The sequence below is a fragment of the Sparus aurata genome, chromosome 16, assembly GCF_900880675.1.
Source record: "Sparus aurata chromosome 16, fSpaAur1.1, whole genome shotgun sequence".
NCBI classification, from domain to species: domain Eukaryota; kingdom Metazoa; phylum Chordata; class Actinopteri; order Spariformes; family Sparidae; genus Sparus; species Sparus aurata.
In genome coordinates, this window is record NC_044202.1 from 18,367,886 (window position 1) to 18,383,146 (window position 15,261).

Sequence of the window (15,261 nt, forward strand, 5' to 3'; positions counted from 1 at the left end):
CTGCCTGCCGTGCTCTGACTCACAAAGTAGTTAATAACATTTTATAACTGCAAACAGATTATGGTTTGAATCTACACTAGCTGGACTTGGACTGGAAATAAAGAGTGGAAGCCGAAAGTGACACCATGAAGAAAGCAACGAAAAGGGCAGACAGATGGAATAGCCATTACATCTGTTATTTCGTGAGACAATTAGGTTGGAGCAGAGGCATTTAGAGCAACTCTTGGGTTTTTATGGGCCATGGGTTTAGAGTATATTTTCCTAAGCAAAAATTTACTATGTGATACAGTCTCCAATGTTTGACTGTTGCTGCCCAGAGACATAACACACTGGAGACGCTGCTTCGATTGTGATGACAGGCATAGAACAGACTGACTAAAAGCATTTAAGATGTTCACATCCTTTGTTAGTTTTAGTGTACAACATGTTTTCTCTGTTATTCCTTTGATGATGTAGTCAATTGTTATTAGACTACTTTACCTGATGGCGGATAAGGAAAAGGATCGGGTTCATCAGCCACAAGCGTGGTCTTCTCCTCTCCAGCCAATGGCATACTTTCTCCTCCATCAAACATACCAAACACATTGACTGAGTATTTGGTACCAGCTCTGTGGACCAAAATAAACAAATGAATTTCAGATTTCTTTTTTTTGATATGATAATAACAATTAAACTGAAATCTGCCTGACACACCTCAGTTCCTCCAGCACCACAGTGTTGTCATAAGGACCAACCGTAAGTTCTCCCAGGTCAATGTCATCCCCAACTGGGTGGAAAGTGACTTTGTAGCCCCTAACATCACCAGGAGCGTGGTCCCAGGTTACACGGAAACTGGTCTTGGAAGGCTCTGAAGTCTGGAGGTTTCTGGGACCTTTGTAAGGTGACACTAGGGAGAGAGGAGAAGTCTGTAGTTGAAGTTTCTGAATACACACAACTGACTGATTCAAAACAATATGTTTTAAATACTACATAATGGAGACATTTACTGGAACACTGCTTTTGTCATTCAGTATGACGTGATTGTGACTATGATTGTGATTGTGATGAGGATGTGGTAGTTTGTAAAGGATAATCAAACATTTCCTGAGCTTGGCAACAGAAAGAGCAACATTTGTTGTGTGGTGAATGATAGACTGACGAACGTACGTGTTGTTCCTTCTCCTTGCCTTGCTTTGCCTTCTCCTGAACGGTAGACTGGCAGAACAATGATGTCGTAGGTGGTGAGGGGAGTGAGACGTCTCAGCACAGTGGAGGTGTTGGCACCAGGCACCTTGGCTGCCAGCTGGCGCCCTCCTGCCTTGGGCTTGTAGGTAACGCGGTAGTTGAGTACATTTCCAGGCGCCGGTTGCCACGCCACCTTCATGCTCTTCTCCGTCTCCTCAGAGACAACAATCCCTCTGCCAGCGGCAGATACTGTGAGAAAAAGGGAAAAAAAGGAACAATGGTTTAAAGAGGAGAAATGATGAATGGCTGGTGTGAGGGAACATTTAGATTTTGATTCTTGTTGAGATGGGAATGTGTGCTGAATGTGTGCTTAACTGCCTATGTTTCCAGTATACCCTTGGAAATATAAGCAGTATGGCCTTCCTGCTGGTAAGTAAACTAAACAGTAACACGCTTGGCTACCTCACAGTCTTTCATCCGGATATCTGCTCAATTTCCACATGCATGTGGATACAAACCTACCCGAATACTTTTGATTTTCAGAAGTATACATTAAACAGGCCCTAATTTACATGATTGATCATGTTTAGTTGGTGGGTTTGGAAGCCAGGCTTGGATGTCTTGTGAATTTGAGCAAAGCCATAGTTCTTATTTTCAGAGCAGGAAGGGCAAGTGCGAATTGTCAGAGGCCTTGAAACGAGCTGAGGGAAATATTCAGAACGCTCTACTTCAGAGGGAGGACTTTTATTAACGGAAAAAAAGCAGCCCATCCAAGTTTGCCGTGTGAGGCTCGGCCCAAAGAGACCTGTGATTTGTGTAGAGCACATGCAAAGAGAGCAACAGATAGTGGGAGCAAAGTGAGGGAAGGATTGAGCAAGGTGAATATTTAAGTCTATACGAAGCTACCTTATGGTTGTGTTTGGTGTGCATGTATGCCACCTTTTTGGCTTGCCAGAAACAATAAATATTAATGATGGTTGGAAATATTTTTCCTTTAGCACATTCCATTTCACTAACTGGTGGACAAATTCCCTCCCAACTGGTGCGAGTTTCCGCTCAATGTGCTTTTCTCATCTGAGCAGGAGTGAGGTCTAACAAGGGAGAGGCCAGTGTCTATCTTTCCTGTATCTCCCATGAAAGCCCAGTGCAGGTGTGCTGGAAATTACGTCACCTCTTTACATGCATATAACACGCATGCACGCAAAGACTCTATAATCTTGATGGCCGAGGCTGATGCCAACAGCAATGACGTTATCTCTTAGCTTAACAGAAGGAACAGAACAGAAAGTGTTGCTAACAGATCTCCATTTCTACATAACACCTGCCTACAGTTTAACCGTGTTTCCTGGATCATTTTTAAACCTGCGTCACTGCCCCAGATTTCTCAGTGATGATCTGCTCTGACTCTTACTTAAGAGGCAAAGGAACTTTAAGGCTAAAGATGTGTTTATGACAAGAAGGTCTAGATCTCATTCTTGGCTATAAAATGAAATGATCTTAACAGCTACACATGAAGATAAAAAAAAAGAAAAAAGAAAAAAGTGCAGCGTTCCCTTTCTGGTCATAGAGCTTTTATGACTTTTATGGTGACAGAGGTATATCACACTTACCTAAGCTTCACACTTTCTAGGTAAACGTTAGACCAGATATTAAAAAAAAAACCATGAAGTGCAGAAAAGAGAGGAGGAAAGTGAAGAAGTGAAAGAAGTGAAGGATTAGGGAATAAACACGACTTACTATCTGTGGTTTCCTCTCCAACCAATGGTTGGCCCTCGCCGTGGCCGTAGGCAGCGAATACAGAGACCTGATAACGTGTTTCTGGGGTGAGACCCTCTAGAACTGTGTCTGTGGTGCCTCCTGGTATTGTCTTTTCCCCCTCCTCTTCGGTGAACAGAGACTTCCACCTGATCCGGTACTGACGGACATTACCCGGTGCCGCAACCCAAGACACAAGAAAACTGGTGTCAGTGACGTCTCTGGTCTGCAGGTCTCTGGGTGAGCCAAGCTCTGTGGAGAATAGAAATAGCATTAGGAACAGAGGTGGAAGTATTCCATCAGTCTGTGCATAATGGGTATGGAAACAGAAAATAAGTAGCACTTTAGAATTTTACTTCTGTTTACCTAAAGAATTTCTTTTGGCTTTTACTTTGTTTTGATTTGCTCTGACACATATTAATTGGACTAAGATGGCAGTGTTAGTTTTTTAGGGAGCTCCAGCTCAGTGATGGCTTTGTCCAGGTGGTGTTGATTTTTAAAGCAGACATATAGAGGTCTGAGGAAGTGAGTGAGACACAAAATGGACAAAACAAAGAACCCTGAAACAATAAATCACCAACAATCACTCATCTGTCTCTGTTTTAACCCCTCAGGATCTGTTTGAACAACTTGATTTTCTCCCTTCATCATTAGAGTGTGCTGGAAAAATCTCTGTGAAACTAATCACAAATCACATATTCCCAGCGCCTCTCCTGACAGCACTTTAATTTTCCATTGAAATAGAGGAAACCCGAGGCACGAATGTGCCTTTGCTACAATCGCAGATGTTGCGCTCCCCCTTTCTCTCCTTCATTCGCTTTTTTCCTGAGAGACCATCATGAGGTACACAGAAATAGAGTGGAGGGAAATTGTGGTGGTGTTTCGAGTTGAGGATGCCCATGATGAGATGGACTCTAAAAACTCCTGTTTGGCTGCCGTATAAAGGATCTGCATCTAACGCAGGAGGACAGCCTCCCACACAACCTCTGGGAACCTGATCCTGAATCAAACCCCTAAGCCCCTACATGCCAGCACCTAATGATGATATAATCACAGACAGAGCATTGCATCTGGGTGGTCTCGCTCAAACCTCATTCATCAAACCTCACCAAATGAAGCAAATTGCAAAGGATGAGACGCATCACAAATTTACCACAAGTTCAATGCAAGATAACTTTGGAAACGTTAAGCGAGCACTGCAGCAGAAAAGGCAACCACTGTGTCTATCTGTCACCCTATGAATCCTTAGCATCCATCCACTAAAGCGGAATTGGAAACTGATCTGAACAGAAATAACAGCAGCAGCCGTGCCTGCCAAGCAGAGTGATCTGCACCTTGAGAGCAGAGGCCAGATACGAAGAGTAATGGCCACGACCACAGTCTAATGAAGAGTTCCAGATTTTCACAGACCATGAAAACAGTGTGGGCCACTTATATAGACCCGGATCATCTTTGCCAGCAGCAGAAAAGGATGAACTTGACTGACTTTTCCGGCTGTGTGTGAACCAAGGGCGAAAGGATCATAAAATAATGACTTCTGCAGGCGGTGGCTGACATTTCATCAGCGCTTACAGACAAGCTAAAGAGAAGGGGGGGGGCCTCTCCAAGATAGAAAGCACACATACATGAAACACATGGTCGACAGACTTAGCAAAAAGCTTTGGCTTGTATGTTACATATGCATTTAAACTTAAAAACAGTGGCTTCTATACTGTTTAAATAAAGATGTGTATGCAACCTGACATGCGTGATTTGGGTCTCCTAATCTTGGTTTCTTTTTCAAACCCCCAAACTGCATCACACCCTTCAAGGAGAAGGTTACCCTCAAATTAAGACCATGGACAAAACCAGATCGTTAATTCACATTAAAGCCTCACCCAATGCTCTAGACCACGTAAGACACAACTGAAGATCATCTAAGAGATTTCCTGTAGGGCATGTGCAGACATAACACTTCACATCTGCAGTCAAAGATGTCTGAAAAAGTGCACAGAGAAAAAATACCAGCTCTGAAGATTTTCCTCTTATTTTTATATAGCTGTTGGATCTCTCACACCATAATCACCTCTGGATATCTTGATTCACAACATTGGTATTGGATAGCAGTTATTTGTTTCTCAGTAGGAATAAAGTTAACAGACACTGTGTTAGTCTAGCCTTCTCTGTAAACTCGTCCAAAATCACGGCAGGAAATACATCGTTCTTTCAAAGTGCCATCTCAGCACTGGCACTTTACCTCAGACTTCCCTTACTTTATTGCTCTTGGTTCATGGAGGCATACATCTGAGCCACAAAGATGAAGCCTTCAGTGTATATGTGCCAAGGATGCCTGTCTGTGGCCTTTTACCTCAAAGGACCTTTAGAGCAGTGAGGGAAAAACAGTCTGGCAAGAGCCTGGCACTGCCTTAAAGGCATTAGTTTAAGAGGAAATCAAACCAAGATGCTACGATTTCCCCCGGTGCTGTGCTGCTCTCCACGTGAGAGATAGTAAAAAGAATACCTCTGGCACATTTGAACACATTTGTCGTGTCATGCAAATAGTTAATTATTTGAAAGATTAGTTCAGGGGTTGAACATATGACCTCTCAATAATGGGATGAGCTTTTAATCCACCAGGCCACCCTGAGGTATTTTGGTTTACAGTTTTGAAAAAACCTTTTCTCTACTCATCCTCACCCTCTCTCTTTCTGCCTCTGCCTGTCCTTTGCCCCACCCTTGAGCGAGACGAACAGACAGTACTCCCTGTGACCAGACAGACAGCTCACACAGCTTTCAAGGTCCTCTTAGGTAACGTCTTCCACATGTTGGCTAAACCCCCCTCTTCTTAAGCAAATAATTTTGCCATGTTTGTGTATAATATCCATATTTGGGATGGTCATCTAAGCATTCACTCTGACACCTTCTCTGTCTTTCTTCAGGATGTTATAATTCCATCCTACTCAAGGCTTCTGGATTGGCTACCATCCACTGTTAGCCACAAGGGAGGGCTTTGTGGAAGCCATTCTCTTCCAGTTCTCGCCCACTTGGACTTCACAGAGAGGGTCACTCAAACTGAGTGGCACTCAAAACAAGGACATCAGTGTTGAGGCATGCTGACGTCATGACAGTTTAATAGAGCTGGCCAAACACAGTGCTTTGTCATGGAGCTTTTTCCCGTGGGGGTGTGGGGTTGATGACAGCACAGATTTGAGCGATGGAAACTCTAACTCTATAATCACAGGCAAGCCCTTCGGTCAATGTGGGAACAGAGGAAAGAAAGGAAAACATAGCACTGTGTAAACAAACATTGCATTATTCCAGTTGTGAATTGAAATTTCGTTCATTTCTGTAGGACATCGTATGAGCCTAGTGCGTCCATGCGTTCTGCAAGAAATTTGTTGAATAGGGGATGTGTCCGGCAGTGATGACCTCACTACTGCCAGGAGTCTAAGGAAGCAACGTTAAGGAACAAGAACTGCACTCTTGCTGTTATGATGAATAGCATCGCTTTGATTTGTCCGTGGGCTTAAATTGCTTTCAGAAAGGAGTCAGCTGAACTGAGCTAAGCATGGGCACGATTAAAGACAGCCACTGCTCTGTTTTCATCTTGGCACACAAAATGTTGAATAAAACAAAGCTGATTTGCCAAAACAACATCAAAAAGCAATCATCTCTGAACAAGGAAAACCATCTTCCCTGTGTGCACGCTTCTGATGACAGTCAATAAAGTACAATGTTTTGCCTCGAACTCCTTAATGTAATAAAAAGCCCAGCCAGGTAAGCTCTTTTTTATTTCATACATAGTTCAGTGGTTTTGCAGCCACAAGTGGAACTGACTGATGACCAGAGATATTCTCCTCTGTGGGATACAGCACAATGATTGTTGTTTTGCCCCCCCACAGCTCGGACCTCCCCCGCTCTCTCAAAACAGATCTCTTCAACTTCCTTTCCTGTGGTGTGACACCACAACAATCCCTCTTCCCACTCTGTGTGACATCAACAGAAGACCCTGCCCCCTGTTGTGTCTTCTATGCTGCCATTAACAGACAGGAAAAAGATTCTCAGACACAGATTTGTATCATTGCCTGCAGGTAAAATGAGATGTCATATGAACTGAGCTTGAGATGGCCACTGATTCCACATTAAAAAACAGAATGATATCACACATTAATGATCAAATATCCCACACATGTCTTTCAAACAACTGTGAAACAATACATTATTTGCCTCAGAAAGTCCAAGATGTAAAGGTATTACCAAGCAGGCATATGGCTGTCAAAGTCTGTTCCAAGTCATTTCATATGTTCTCGAGGTTTACGAGCATCCCCCACCCATTTCCATGTCGTAGCCTTCATGGGCGGCAAAGCCACCCAAACCTACACTCTGTGCCAGAAAAATTACATAATTACATCAAGTGCCACATTCCTGTCTTTTCCCCCCTAACCACAGCCCGTATACTCAACCAACCTCGCAAAGTAAAAAGCTCACCTTCCTGTACTCTGATGTAGTCGCCTGTGAGAAATACCAGATGCTACGTTCTTGAAGGGACTTGAAGGGAGACAACTGACCTAATTTCAGTTTTACATCATGCAAGGTCTCATAAACCTTGTGAAATAAAATATCTTCAAACATAATAATTAATTTGTCCATTCGGCCGTACCCACTTGGTGAGTGCACAGCCACAAAGCATGCTTCACATTTCTGTCACACACTGGCTACAGAGATAATCCTCCCATGCTTCACAGATTTCAAATTAGACATCAGGACTGTGACACTCTCCCTTACCTTCCAAGGTGGTTCCTGTGCCCAGAAGAGGATCACCCAGACCAGAGGAGTAGCGAGCACTAACAAACAGCTCATATTCAGTGGCCGGTTGCAGGTTCTTCAGCAAAGCCTGGGTAGTATCTCCCTTGACAGATATCTCCTTCCTCTCACCGCCTTCGGCAGGTTTGAAGGCAATCCGGTACTGAAGGACATTTCCTGGAGCAGCCCTCCATGCCAGTTTCATCGTAGATATAGTTTCATTAAAGACGCGAAGGTCACGAGGGGAGCCACGGGCTGAAAACAAGTGCAAATTGATCAGACACTGATTCATATCCACTGCTTGATGTTGAAAAATCTGACTTCCTAAATGCACATTGTTATCTTGACTCACCTTCCTTGGTGGTGCCATCTACTTGCATCTGGTCCCCTATGCCTGTAGAATACTCAGCAGACACAGACACACGGTAGGTTGTAATGGGGAAGAGCTCCTGGAGAACTATAGTCGTCTCTGGTCCAAGGGTTTGGGCCTCCAGTATTTCCCCAGCACCACTTAGTGGGAGATAGGACAGGCGATACCTAATCACCGGACCTGGAGCAGGTTGCCATGACACCCTGAAACTGTTCGTTGTCTCCTCTGAAACTCGTAGATTCCGTACGGTGCCTTGCTCTGAAAAGGAATGAATATTTTAGATCCTAAATGTTTTCATTTTGATGACTGTTACAGCATCGGGTCACCGCCAAGAAGTCTCTCTTACCTTCCAGAGTTGTCTCTTCACCAGTCAACGGGAAACTGTCTCCTTTTGAATACTGAGCAAACACGTTAACCTCGTAAGCAGTGAGAGGGGATAGGTGGGGCAGAACAGCTGTGGTGGTATCGCCAGGCACTGCCAAGGAAATGTAGTCTCCAGTGATTTCTTCAGCCTTGCGGAAACGCACCAGGTATGACAGGACATTGGCAGTAGGAGCTTCCCAGGTGGTACGGAAGCTTCTAGAGGTAATCTCAGAGAATGCCAGGTTTGTGGGTGGAAGCAGACCTGAAAATATAAAATGATTTGTTATTAAAAGGCAGCACAGCCCAGATCATGTAAAGGTTAAAAATTAGTACCACCACGATCATTTTATACTTTAAAACTGTGAGATTTATGGGGCTACAGTAGCTATATTTTATTCCTTTCTCCTCTTGGTCCTTTGCCCCGGCCATAATTACTCCCTTCAATTACAGGCAGCAAAACGTTGTTGTAACCTTGTTAAGCCAACAAGGTTACAAAAGTTAAGTTGCCAAGCATGGAAAGCTACACTCACTAAGTGGTATGTGTTTTGGGACTACAGCCTTCAGTATCAATAAGCATGTTGTGTTGTGTCATGTCACCACTGGGTGGAGCTCAGAGCTGGGGTGGCCTTTTGAGTCAGAATTATGGTCATGTCAGAGTAACACCATTGTTCCAGTCACACAAAGTGTTCACAAATGGTATGATAAGGCTCATTCAAGAATCACATATGTGGTTTTGTGGTATGTTTTCTGGCAGCCTATGGTCGTATGAGTTGATTCAATTTTGCCCACGCCCTGCCTCACAGCAGTTTTACAGCATTTAGCTGCTTTAATTAGTTTTTTTCCAAACTACACTGGCATTCTGCCATCATGAGCACTTGCCAATTGACAGTCAGATGGTACACCGTCTGATAAGGATGGCATGGAAAAACATGAAGGTACTAACATACTTAGCAAATGGCAGTCATCCAAAACTGATGCCAAGAAACGATGTCCATATTATGTAGCTGCACTACAGGACATAGCTATTAGGTTTATATATTTTATCCTTTTACTTACTCCTCTTTTTGATGTTGAGCAGCTCCTGTTCAATCCTCAGACAGATGGACTGAGTCAGCTCCTTGGAGATCCTTTGGAAGGCATCAAAGTCCTCCACCTCAAAGACGTGATTGTCGGCCGGGGGATTAGCAATGGCCTCCAGCTCCGACCTCACTGCATCCTTCACACCAACGGCAAAGATCTCCACATCAATATTCCTCAGGTTGGTCGCCGCATCCTTGAATGAGTCTGATGATTTTCCGTCTGTGATCAGGACCATGACGCGGGGAACATTTTGTCTCGCTCCACGGGCACCGATAAAGATCTTCTCCCTGACATAAGTCATGGCCCTGCCAGTGTTAGTGGAGCCACCACGGTAGGGGAAGGTGCGTACAGCTTTGACAACAGCACTAATGTCATGGTGGGTGTTGAGGGCAAACTCAGTGTGTGGGTCACGACTGTACTGGACCAAGCTGATCTGGACCTTGCCTGGTCCAATGTCGAAGGAATTGACCAGGATCTCCAAGAAAGCACGGACTTTGGCAAAGTTTTGTAATCCAATACTGTACGAGCCGTCAACCAGTAGCACCACATCAGCCTGCACATCCACTCCCAGAGAGCATTCTTGAAAAAGACAAGACATAATGGGTTTATTACAAGGCATGTGTGGTTTCTATGTCTAAACAAGTGAGAGACTTTAGATATCTATGGAAAGATGCACAATAAATCATCTCACCTGTTGACACCTTGACAGGCTGGGTCTTCTCCATTGCCATGATGGGTTCACTGGGAGTCAGACCTTTGAGGGCATACAGGGTGATCTCATACTCAGTCTCAGGAGAAAGGTCACGGACATTGATGGATGTCTGGGTGGCCCCAATGTATAGCTCTTGGCGTTTCATTCCAGCTAACATGGGGATGAGGGTGAGCTTGTAGCCGGTGACATCACCAAGGGAGGAATCCCACGTCACTCTCATCGACTTAGATGCGATTTCTGTGACCTGCAGGTTAGAGGCTGGCTCCACCACTGGGGAAAAACGCAAGATATGTATTATTAAGAGGGATTTCAAGATGTTTTCACAATCAAAGGAGTTGCTGCGCCATTAGATGTCCAAACCCTAGAAGCTAATATAACGTAAGACATTTGATTAAGATCTTCTGACTTACACTCTTCTCCGCTGACCAGAGAGCTGAGCTGCTCATCAACACCAGAGCACACCTCTGTGATTATCTTTTTCTGTACGTCTTGGATCATGTCAAAGTTGGGAACATTGTACACATGTTTGCTGTGAGGCGTGGAGGCCATTTCCCTGAGCTCATCCTCATCTGCTCCTTTGATACCTGAGTGGGAAAATATGAAGAGCAACAACATTAACTCACATGTTCTTTGGCCAGTGGCTGCATGACAGATGTGGTAGACTGTTGACGGTTTTAAAGGATTGCGTATGTTAGAGAACACAACGGTGCTTGACTTTTATGAAGTCAAATATGGATATTGCAATCAGTGGAAAATCAAACGGTTTCCAAGGACAGGCAGACTTTCACATGGGAGAGTACTATTCAACAAAACACTGAATAATAAACCATACCTAGAACAAATATTTCCACTCCAATGTTCCTAAGCCTTTTAGCATGCTCCTCCACTGGGTCCTGGGATTTTCCATCAGTGATGATCATGGCTACCTTCGGAAAAGCTTTCCTGGATCCAGCCGCCTCCGTAAAGATGTTTTGAAGGAGGTGCTCTATGGCGTCACCTTAAGACAGAAATGTGCATATATTATTTAAAATGATTTTCTATATTATCTTATTCACATTCTTATAACATCCCATAAAAACTGTAAAGTCATACCTAGATTTTCAGTTCAGATTTTCAAGACAGACACTTTAAATCAACACCTCTCCATCTTTGTAGCTTCTCTTGTGATAACCACATTACCTGTCATAGTATTCCCTCCTTTGTATGGCAGGGAGCTGATGGCTTGGAGCAGGTCTCCTCTCCTGGTGTATTGGGTGAGGGGGAATTCTGTGCGGGTGTCTGTACTGTACTGAACCACGGCCACACGGGTCTTGTCCTCGCCAATGTCGAAGGCCCCCGCCAGTGATCCGATGAAACTGCGAATGTGCTTAAAGTTTTCTCTGCCCACACTCCACGAGCCATCCACCAGGAAAACCAAATCTGCTATAGCACTGACCGAGCACTCTGGGCAAAGACAGTGGAGAAATAAGGGTCTGTCAGTTAAGAGAAAAATTAGCATGTTTTGATTGATGCAGATTAGGAAAACTTGAAGCTTTACTACCGGTTAATGATTTGTATAAAAACATAAAATCCAGAAAAGCACATCCTTTATGCCTCAAATTAAAACAGTTCTCAAGCCAGAAATGTGCCTCTAAAGGTATGACTGCAACAGCTTGGTATTGGAAATTTTTTTTCTACACTGGCCCAGTTCTTCCCTTGTCTGTCTAAATAAAATCAAACTCTTGACACTTAGTTGGATAGCTCGGAGATATGCATTCTGACATCAAAGGATATATCAACCGGAGCCAAACAGAGGGCTGGTATAGTCATTCCAGCAGACAGAGGCAAAGAAATGTGGCTTTATAGACTAAATATTTAGCAGAAGTTCCACCAGCAACGTTCATTTCTATTCTTTCAAAATCCTACAGGGCTTTAAATCATTGATGAAATTCTCTGGAACATCTCAGATGGCTCTATTGAAGTAATTGGCAGGGCTTATGTGGACAGACTTTAATCTTGATTCCCCCGGGTCTCATTGACGCTAAATTCAGCTCCTCACATCTCCTAAGCCTCGTTCTTTGAAGAACATATTTTTACTCAAAATTCCCTGACCTAATGTTAAAACTGATGGCATCAGAGTTGGGGTTTAGTCAAACAATTTTGGTGGCTGTGAAATAAATTGAGTGCTTAACCATAAATAAGGTTTAAGGTTTTGAAGAATCTGGCAGTGTGAGTAGTTTCCAGAAGAGTCAATGGGTTGGGGAAAAACTGAGCATGTCCTCGTGAAAAAATCCACACAGATTGGTCTCACAATATGAACAGAAGACATGACAGCAGATTAGGAACTGCAGTCCCTTCTAGATCTTTTAACAGTTTAAGGGGAACTGCTTGCTTCCAGGTGACTGTCCCAACCCTGCTCCCCTCCACACCATGACGCATAACAGAACCAATGTCTCCTAGCTCCAAGCCTTCCTTTCCTTTTTTCTTGATGTGCCAACTGTTTTCAATTAAAGTAACCATGTGTGCCCTCCAAATCACTGTCGGATCCCTGTCTGCTCACCGGCTGACAACCCCAACAGGAGGTCAAATGTACGCCTGACCAAATTATTCCATGGGAGAAAAACATTACGATGACATTCATAAAGGGAAAAAAAAAAAATTAAACAGAAAGCCATGTGTAAAAAAAAGGCTCTGTTCAGATTATGGTTGACACTAAAGTAAACAAACTCACTGAGTGCATCTGTCGGCGGCCTCCTGACTCGTGTACTGCTGTTGCTGGACTGGACTGAAACACAGGAAACACTTGGTGAGTTAGCACTACACATTAGCACACCCGCCTCACTGTGGGCATTTTCACAATGGAAAGAAGGCAAGAAAATTCAACACATCATAAAAGCTGCTTGACAGGATCGGAAACCGCATGCACACAAACACATATCTTTATGCTACGTTAGCTATGAACAGTGAACTATTCAAGAGTCGGTAAACAGATGTGATTCCTCCTGACTTTCCTATGTAATGAAAATGCTACATGGAATAAGTTATTCTCTTATTAAGGGGGAATATGATTTTCTCTAGTATATTACTAGCAGTGGAATATTATTACGATGTTACAGGAAGAGAGGGTCTTCCTGTCTGATGTATGGAAAATGTACCTTTTTGTGCTAACACACTAGTATTACACCAACATAAAGGCAGTATAGTGCTAACATATATATATATATATATATATATATATATATATATATATATATATATATATATATATATATATATATATATATATATATATATATATATATATATATATATATATATATATACATATTTTAATTATAAAAGTCCAGAAACTGTGGAAATTTAAACAATCTAAATTGACTCACTGTGAATTAAGTACTTACTGGTCAGTTGTCCAAAGATGGGAATGCTCTCCTCTGACCCATCAAAGGAGTTTATGGACACCGAATAGTCCATGTCAGGGGTCAGGTCAGTGATCGAGGTTGTAGTGGCATATGCATCAAGGGTAAAGTCTCTGGTCGGTTCATCTAGGAGAGGGAGTTTAACAGTAAATCAGCTGTTGTGGTGTAATGTGGGTATAAACTGGCAGATTTAATCACTCAATGAAAGTACTGACTTCATACTGACCTGCATCTGATGTAACTTGTATTCTGAAGCCCTCTATCCTTGACGAGGGTCTTGCCCATGACATTTCCACTGTGTTTTCATTTAGAATTTTAAATTTCAAGTCTGAGGGGGATTCCACTGCAAATAAGAAGTGAAACGCTGTTAAATATCAACAAATATAAAGCACTCGTATGAATATGGTTTTATTTATGATTAAATCAAAGTATTGCATTTTCAATCAAGCATTCACATTGATCCCAACAACAAACACTTCATGACTGAAGTGGACTCGTTCGTTGTTGGGGACAGACACATAACACTGATGTCCATTTGTGAGGGTGACACGTGACAACATTGAAAAAGTGTGAGAAGCCATTTTGGAGTAAAATGGCGTTTGTTTGAGTTGCTCGACCAAGATGGCCAGCAACTCAAGCACTGGCATACACAACAACACAATGTGCACGACATGACTCTACCAAAGTGCAAACATTGAGTGAACCATCCAACACATGCTGAGTGCAGTCATTACAACGCATGCCCCGCCCACATACTAAACTGCTTTTATGATGGAGATGATCTCAGCATGACAAAAATACAACAGTGACTTCATTCACAAGGTACCGATTATACAATGGAATTAAGGTTGCCATTAAGTAGTTGAAGTAACACTTGACAAAATTGAACACCATATGTTATATATACATTGTATATAAACATATTCCAAAGACGAAAAGTGGTCTGTTGTTTATTTGGTTAAAACTCTTAACACAAGTGAGTGGCACACATCCATTGCAAACCTTTTAAAAAGAATACACAATTTGTCGCAGGAGACCCTTGTGTACTTTTTCAGTGGCAGCATAATGCATAAGAAGGCATGAGAGAACTGAATTGGTGTAGACCTCAGGTGTGCTGTTATAGAGAAAGTGTACATTAAAAAATAAATACAGGACAAACATATAGTGTGACAAGACCACGCGCCTTTAGACTTGACTTGATCACAGCGTCATGCATCATGTACATGAGAAAGTTGTTTGTTTCAACAACTTTGATCGACTGGATGGTAATTTCCATGTACAGTTGGGACCACACAGACAGAGATGACAAACATATTTTAAAATGATATTCTTTCTTACAAGCGCCTATGCTGTCAGTCACGGAAAAGCTTCAATTAATTAATCAGAAGTACGTTAACATTCAGTGTCATTTACATGCAATTAAAGTTCTAGCAAAGTAGTTGAAGAGTTGTGTCAAACTCCCATTTTGGCACCCAGGTTGCAAACTTCTTTTTGATAGGTGTCATACAGTTTAGTGTCATAAAGTTAGTTTGAAATTTATGTCATTATTTCTTCATCCATTAAATGCTGTAATTAACTAAACTAAATTCTTGTTACGTTTCATGCGACTTGGCTCAAAAGGTTATGTTGTTATATAG

At 42.7% G+C, this 15,261-nt stretch overlaps 1 protein-coding gene across 4 annotated transcripts in view; it reads right to left on the reverse strand.

Moving 5' to 3' along the window:
- Nucleotides 1-15,261, reverse strand: part of col12a1a (collagen, type XII, alpha 1a) — a 56,653-nt gene that overhangs the window by 36,583 nt on the left and 4,809 nt on the right. For 3 of the 4 annotated variants that reach the window (XM_030443997.1, XM_030443996.1, XM_030443995.1), the window contains exons 3-17: nucleotides 13,851-13,967; nucleotides 13,607-13,750; nucleotides 12,937-12,990; nucleotides 11,406-11,669; nucleotides 11,059-11,223; nucleotides 10,637-10,810; nucleotides 10,206-10,496; nucleotides 9,491-10,093; nucleotides 8,418-8,696; nucleotides 8,054-8,329; nucleotides 7,684-7,956; nucleotides 2,902-3,171; nucleotides 1,147-1,413; nucleotides 694-886; nucleotides 481-608 (exon numbers count right to left, since the gene is read on the reverse strand). The exons of the other annotated variant lie outside the window; for it this stretch is intronic. In XM_030443997.1, coding sequence (XP_030299857.1) covers nucleotides 481-608; nucleotides 694-886; nucleotides 1,147-1,413; nucleotides 2,902-3,171; nucleotides 7,684-7,956; nucleotides 8,054-8,329; nucleotides 8,418-8,696; nucleotides 9,491-10,093; nucleotides 10,206-10,496; nucleotides 10,637-10,810; nucleotides 11,059-11,223; nucleotides 11,406-11,669; nucleotides 12,937-12,990; nucleotides 13,607-13,750; nucleotides 13,851-13,967 — 3,498 coding nt within the window. The remainder of the gene's footprint in view (nucleotides 1-480; nucleotides 609-693; nucleotides 887-1,146; nucleotides 1,414-2,901; nucleotides 3,172-7,683; nucleotides 7,957-8,053; nucleotides 8,330-8,417; nucleotides 8,697-9,490; nucleotides 10,094-10,205; nucleotides 10,497-10,636; nucleotides 10,811-11,058; nucleotides 11,224-11,405; nucleotides 11,670-12,936; nucleotides 12,991-13,606; nucleotides 13,751-13,850; nucleotides 13,968-15,261) is intronic. 4 annotated transcript variants of the gene reach the window in all.